The sequence below is a fragment of the Quercus robur genome, chromosome 11 (genome assembly GCF_932294415.1).
Source record: "Quercus robur chromosome 11, dhQueRobu3.1, whole genome shotgun sequence".
In the NCBI taxonomy this organism is placed as follows: domain Eukaryota; kingdom Viridiplantae; phylum Streptophyta; class Magnoliopsida; order Fagales; family Fagaceae; genus Quercus; species Quercus robur.
The window spans coordinates 49,448,923-49,456,344 of record NC_065544.1 but is presented as its reverse complement, the minus strand read 5'-3'; the positions used below and the strand labels follow the sequence as shown (position 1 = coordinate 49,456,344).

The 7,422-nt window shown below is 34.5% G+C and overlaps 1 protein-coding gene across 1 annotated transcript; it reads left to right on the top strand.

Moving 5' to 3' along the window:
* The first annotated feature begins 1,058 nt into the window (after nucleotides 1-1,058).
* On the top strand, nucleotides 1,059-6,759 carry LOC126706105 (auxin transporter-like protein 5). The gene is made up of 8 exons (XM_050405376.1): nucleotides 1,059-1,434; nucleotides 1,533-1,718; nucleotides 1,807-1,919; nucleotides 2,059-2,242; nucleotides 2,779-2,876; nucleotides 3,955-4,162; nucleotides 4,665-4,922; nucleotides 6,158-6,759. The coding sequence occupies exons 1-8, from the start codon at nucleotides 1,279-1,281 to the stop codon at nucleotides 6,425-6,427; spliced, it is 1,473 nt and encodes a 490-aa protein (XP_050261333.1). The 5' UTR covers nucleotides 1,059-1,278; the 3' UTR covers nucleotides 6,428-6,759.
* Nucleotides 6,760-7,422: the final 663 nt, after the last annotated feature.

Sequence of the window (7,422 nt, the reverse complement as noted above, 5' to 3'; positions counted from 1 at the left end):
TTTAATGTGTATTGAATTGTATTGCTTCAAAAAAAAACTCAATATACAATGTGTGTGTACACGCATGATAAACTTAGTATAATAAACCTAAAACCATTGAAGACTATGGTATTCTATATATCTATCTACATATATATATATATATATATAGTATAATATCATAATATATTCTATGAACTATACATATATGATAATATCACAATATATTGTAAAAACTATCATATACCATTTGTACTATTCTATAATTTTCTTTTGAATCTATTTGGAATGATTTTTACATTAAAATTTAGTAATTCAATTATGTTTTCTTGCCTTTTTTTTATACGCTATAGAGGAGGCAAGTTATGCTCTACAAAATAAATTGGATATGTCTTATTTTAATTTTTTGTTGGAAGGGTATAAGAAAGCTCTAGACAGGATACATAATCAACACATGAATACCGTGACATGGAGCAAACCAAACTTTCCCTCTTCTTTTTGTTTAGGCTAACTCATACCGACGTGAACCTGGTTGATTAGACAATCTCTTCTCTTTTTTCTTTTTTTCTTTTTGAATATTTGATTAGACAATCTAATGGCACCATCAATTTTGACAATTTAGATGTAGTAGCAGTTGAAAATTGTAGTGGCAATATAGTCTTCTACTCTTAAAGCTCATAATTTAATACTCCCATTTGGCCTTGATAATTGATACTATGTGCACAAATTGGCAAACTGCAAAGGCAGGCAATACCGGCAAAACAACAGAAATAGGCAGCTGCCTAGCCTAGGAAGGTGGAAGAAGGAAGGAATGTGGTAAAATGCAATAATCAGCTCGGGAAACGGGAAACCCGCTCGTGCGGACAAGCCATTCACGCTTGCTATATTATTACTCTAAACAAAACTTATAATTAATTACACTAATTTTTTTTTTAATATTATGAGCTAAACAACAAAAAACTTTAATTACAAAAAAGGGCTCAAGAATCATTAGATTTCGTCAAAGCTCCCCCAAAAAGTGTTTCTCACTCGCTTCCCAAAAATTGCTCTCTAAAATACCTTTCAAACACAGCCTTTCTCACTCTTCAAGAACCCGTCGTGTCTTGTATGTTTGTGTGTATATATATATATATACCACTACAAGGCTCTCTCTTCACCCTCATTTCGAATCTCAAACTCAAACTCAGTTCCTCATTGCATTGAATCTCCCACTTTATATACATTCACTTGCTAGAGACAAAGAAGAAAGAAAAAGCAGTATTGTAAAAGAGTGTGAGTGAAAAGAGAGTGAAAGTTGTAATGGCATCGGATAAGGTGGTGGAGACTGTGATAGTAGGGAATTATGTCGAAATGGAGACTGAAGGCAAGCCCAAGAGTGTGAAAAACAAGCTTTCTAACTTCTTTTGGCATGGTGGTTCCGCTTATGATGCCTGGTTTAGCTGCGCTTCAAACCAGGTATTTAAAATTTTAAATGATGGGTTACATTTGTAAAATCATAGTGAATTCCTATTCTTGTTTTGGTTTCCTAATGTTTTGATTTTTGTTTGTTTCAGGTGGCTCAAGTTCTGCTTACTTTGCCATACTCATTTTCTCAGCTGGGAATGCTATCTGGCATACTTTTTCAGCTCTTTTACGGGTTGCTTGGTAGCTGGACAGCATATCTCATTAGCGTGCTCTATGTAGAATACAGAACCAGAAAAGAAAGAGAAAAAGTTGATTTCAGAAACCATGTCATCCAGGTTTTGAATCTTTTTCCCTGGCTAGCTTCTTTGTTTGTATTTTTTTCAACATGTTAACCAAAATTCTCACATGGGGTTCCATGTGTAGTGGTTTGAGGTACTTGATGGACTCCTTGGAAAACACTGGAGGAACGTGGGCTTAGCATTTAACTGCACTTTCCTTCTGTTTGGATCTGTCATTCAACTCATAGCTTGTGCAAGGTACACCCACTCATTCTGACCCTAACTTTAACTCTATCCTCATTTTTTATGATTTTTTTTTTTTTTTTTGGCCTAATAAATAAAAGAATTACAAATCTGATCAGTTTCTGTAACCCGCATTGTCTTATTAATGTTGCAGCAACATATATTACATAAATGATAATCTGGACAAGAGAACTTGGACTTACATCTTCGGAGCTTGTTGTGCCACCACTGTCTTTATTCCTTCGTTTCACAACTATAGAATCTGGTCCTTTTTAGGCCTCGTAATGACCACCTACACTGCTTGGTACCTCACCATTGCCTCATACCTCCATGGTCAGGTAACTAAAATTCATTTGCTAATTACAATTTGCCAAATTATAGTGGTATGAGTATGATAAAACTAACAATAAGAACAACAAGGTATCAATTTTTTACACTGGCCGGCATGGTTTATTGTGATCGATGCATAAGTGAAAGTGATGTTCCAAAATTTAGCTACAATTTACATGTTTCACTTTATGCTCACTAACTTACGTAGATATTTTTCATTTTTAACTTCGAATACTTTATGAGGGATAAAAAAAAATGAATATATAACAAGTTGTAATTGATAGAGCATAGAGTATAATACTTAGAGAAAGACTTTAATTTACGTCTCTAACAATACTCTAAAACTAATACAAAACTAATGTGATGGCATTGGCAAGTGTAACATAAGAAATGCACACGTCCAACTCATGTTGGTGTTGAATAGAGTCAAAAGCATGAAAATTTTGGAGCCATAAGATTGTTAGTACTTTTAATTAGTATTTTTTATACTCTAATGAGTAGTTGATGTGTGTGTGTTTTTTTCTTTTCTTTTTTTCAATTATAGGTTGAGGGTGTTAAGCATTCTGGTCCAACCAAGCTGGTACTATACTTCACAGGGGCCACAAACATTCTCTACACATTTGGGGGACATGCTGTTACAGTGTAAGACAAAGCGTGAATAAACAATTGGTGTCTTTTTCGATATTTCACAATTCTTGCTCATGTATCTACCTCCTCATTTGCAATGATTTTTTTTTTTTTTTAAACTTAGTCATAGATTAGCAAATAAATTAAACAATTAATTGAAATAGAAAACATATAGGGCCTAATGTAAGGTCATGTTGATAGTGACTAATCCTTCATTTTTTCTGGGGGACAAAATCTGACCGTGTGATCTAATGACCTTTCTTTTATCTGAAAACTTATTATTTCCCTGATAACTCAACTATTGTACTGTAATATACACAAACATTTTTTTTATTCCTAAATTGCCCTTCTTAGGCGTGGGAGGCAAAAGTTGTTTTCTTCTTGGAAAACTGCTGTTCCTTTTTCATGTACAAAGCCGATAGACTTTCTTTCTATTTGCTTTTGCTTTTATCATGAGAAAGAAGCCAAATAGGGGGTCCAGCTTGGTCAGTGAATCCTAGATCGGCACCAAATTATGAAAATAAAAACAAAACATTTCCAGGTCTTTTGTTCTTTATTTGTCCACAACAATTCTTTGTTTTAAAAAATAGATAAATTCTTTAAGATCTATCTAATATTACATTATGGGCTTGTGACAAAGTTTCATAAAGCCCTTGAAGTAGATGACAATTATCTATAAGCCAATCTCAACCCAAGAGAACCTTTACGTTATATAGTTAGAATTTGTTCCCTTCAACAATTTTATTGGGATTTAATTTGCTGAAGGCCCATATAGCTGAAGGTTTAATAAACATGGTAGTAGATAGTGGCCAAGTAGTGAGGGACTTAGGGCTAACAAAACTCCGGTCTTGGGTTCGAGTATCCCCATTAGTGAGCGTATTGGTGTTCATCTCCTTCATGACTGTTCTAAGCCCGTAAAGGTCACCCTATCTTCTTCGTATTTTTTAAGTACCAAAAAAAATGTGTTAGAATAATATTTATGTGGATAAGAAATTATTATATTTTGATTTTCTTGCTGTGGATACTGAAAAGTGAGTTAAACTAGTGCGAAAAATTAGCTGAATATAATAAATTCTTGTTCTTGTGTGTTCAGGGAGATCATGCACGCAATGTGGAAGCCTCAGAAGTTCAAGGCCATATACTTATTTGCTACCCTGTATGTGCTGACACTGACACTTCCATCTGCCACAGCTGTGTATTGGGCATTTGGAGACTTGCTTCTAAACCACTCCAATGCTTTTTCTCTGCTCCCAAAATCACCCTTCAGAGACATGGCTGTCATTCTAATGCTCATCCACCAGGCATGTTCACCATCCCTCTTATACATATTCACACACACACACACATAATAATCCCACATGTTTGAAGGCTTAGTTAATTAATAATTTGTATCCTAAATTGAATAAAAATTTCTTTCCCACGATCTTACTTTATTATTCCCAAATTGAATAAAAAAAAACGTGACTTGACAAGTGCATGTGTGCATTTAATTGTCTTAAATACTGTATTAAACAGTTAAAAAAAATATTTTGATCATTTAAAATTTATAAAAGTAGTGGACAAAATTTTTGTTTCACAACTTTTACCACAGTTCTAATGTGGTCAAGTGTAAATGGTGAAGAAAAAGTAATGAATCCATGTGAAAGTGGTAAGTAACAACTCACAATCGATTTCATCATAATTATTGTGACATAAAAGTTTTGGTGGTAAAAGATTGTTTAAACTTCCTTGTGAATCATATTATGAAATTTTTGCTAGAAATTTATATGCTGATTATTTGTGTTTTGGTGTTAATGTGTGCAGTTTATTACATTTGGGTTTGCATGCACACCCTTATACTTTGTGTGGGAAAAAGCCATAGGGATGCATGAGTGCAAGAGCCTATGCAAGCGTGCAGCAGCAAGATTGCCTGTGGTCATCCCCATTTGGTTCTTGGCCATAATCTTTCCTTTCTTTGGGCCCATCAACTCCACCGTTGGATCTCTTCTTGTTAGCTTCACAGTCTACATCATCCCTGCTCTGGCCCACATCTTCACCTTCAAATCAGCCTCAGCTCGTGAGGTACCATACATTTTACAATCTTCCCTCGTATACATTATAACATTTTATCTAAAATTTACATTTCCGACCAATTAAGTTACAAGACTCTTAACAAAATAATATACTTTCCAATCCACTATTCTATCGGTTCATGGAGTTTTCAAGTGTCTCATGGATAGAGAGGGAAATAGCTTGACAACAAAACTCCACTCTCTGTCGCTAAGGCACCCCTCCAAAACTTCATAAACCGATAATGTAGTGTATCGAACTTACCCTATGGGATTAATTAAAACATATAATGCTAGTACACGAAAATTCTAGCCAATAGAAGAAAAAAGTGGCAGTGGACCACCTGAGAAACCCAACTTTTTACAGTCTCAGATTAGTGTAAGATGCTTGACTGAACAATGCAGGAATTAAATTTGCAATAACTCATACTAAAGTTATAATTTATTATGATCATTATTATTAGTATTTAAGAGTCCTTAATGTAAAAAGTAAAGAAACCACAGATTGGTAGCGTATGGTCACAGTCTAGGAGACCAGTCCCGGGGCATTCTCCTAAATCGATAATATTTTTGGGCTTTAAATGTTGTTCATGTTTCATATTACTAATCTTTTTGGTATTTGGGATTTGATTATCATCGACTTTGGTTTACTAAAATCCACAAAAGGTTGTGACTAATATATTGCATATTGGAAGCCACGAGATTCGTGCTGCAATGGTGGTCCAGAATATCTGTAACTCTTGTATATCAGAGGAGTACCCCCCAAAAAAATCTCGACCTCTGTAACTCGTCTGTTGCTTCTATTTAATGCATTATCTCTTTACCATACACACTCTCACACACAGTATCATTACTGCATTGCAAACAAACTGAACTGTGGGGTCCCTTTGAGCCCAGAAATGCTAGCAACTATCAAGTCTATTTATCATCACTAGTATAGTACGGTAAAGAGATGGTTATCACAATTTTAATATTCATAATTGTTTACCTACTATTATCTATTATGAGTAATGCATAACAAACGTGGTGTAAATATGTGCTCGCGTGAAAGTGATGTTCTAATCACATCGTGCAACGTAGCAAGCTATCAAAAAGATTGTTAAAAAGTTGTCCGGACGTTGCCCATTTGTTCGTAATGTATTTATGTGAAAGTAATGTATCATCGAAATGTATTTATGTGAAAGTAATGTTTTGATACGTTCATTTGAGCATAGTGTAACATTTTGTAATGAATGATTGTGATTGCAGAATGCAGTGGAGCAGCCACCAAAGTTCGTAGGGAGGTGGATTGGAACATACACTATCAATGTGTTTGTGGTGGTGTGGGTCTTTGTTGTAGGGTTTGGATTTGGAGGGTGGGCAAGTGTGACAAATTTCGTGCACCAGATTGACACATTTGGGCTCTTCACAAAGTGTTTCCAATGCCCTCCTGCAACTCTACCACCAAGTTCAGCACCTCATCTTCTCAATGCCACAGCACCTACTCCTCTCAACCACACTCACCTTCACCACCCTTGAAGATTTGTTGTCCAGAACAACTTCTGCTGAGTTTCCCTCAAAAGGCTTCACATATGATTAGAACCACTAGCTACCTAAACGCTATGATCATGTTATATCATTGCATGTTTGGTTTGTTAGAGACAATATAGGGCAGAGGAGATAAATGTGGAGTTTGAATTAGACCCAGCAAGGCAGCAATATATGTATTTGGCTAATAGCCATTTCCATCCATAAAAGCATCTTTCTCTGTCTCTTTTATTTAATTAGTTTAGGGTCTTTTGTTATGCGTTTGAAAAATTTTAAAAAGAGAGTTCTATGAAATATAAAATATTCGGAATTTTGTACTTCTACTCATAAAAGCTTCCATATATTAGCTTCTCTCTCTTTCTAACATAAAAAATAGTGTTACTCTCTCTTTAGAGATAGCCAAAGGTGTCCCTCCCTAACAAAAGTAATGAGTTAAGGTTTCAAACTAAGCTTGCTTCCAATTGAGGGGAAAACATATCAGTTACAACACTTGTACCAATGAGTGAATACCATATGAGAGATTGGTGAGATCAACCCTAAAAAAGAAACATAAAATTGAATTACACAACATTCACTCGTTGGTTTTTTATATAAATGACTTGTTATAATTGTTACGACAAATATGTTTTGAAATGGGGGAATCAAACATACTACTAAGCCATGAGGCCACACGGCAATTGGTAAAATGACTTGGTCTTTTATTGCAACGATTATCTCATGCATCCACATGTAAAATTTCTATAATAATTGTATGCCCTTGTGCGAGAACCAAATGCTGTAAAAAAACATATAGTATCAAGATATATTCTAGATAAAAGATTAAAAGGCAAGTATAACAATAAATGTGATTGATGTTTTTTTTTAGGAATAAATGTGATTGATGTTATTTCAATAACATAATAAATAAATGTCTAAATTACCTTTTTATAATTGCTGACACATTAATTTATAAATATTATACAGTAAAATTAATATTACCAAGCATC

Coding starts and splice junctions, on each gene's coding strand:
- LOC126706105 (XM_050405376.1), top strand. CDS start 1,279: ATGGCATCGGATAAGGTGGTGGAGACTGTGATAGTAGGGAATTATGTC. Junction 2,243..2,778: donor CCTCATACCTCCATGGTCAG/GTAACTAAAATT, acceptor TTTCAATTATAG/GTTGAGGGTGTTAAGCATTC. Junction 4,923..6,157: donor AATCAGCCTCAGCTCGTGAG/GTACCATACATT, acceptor TTGTGATTGCAG/AATGCAGTGGAGCAGCCACC.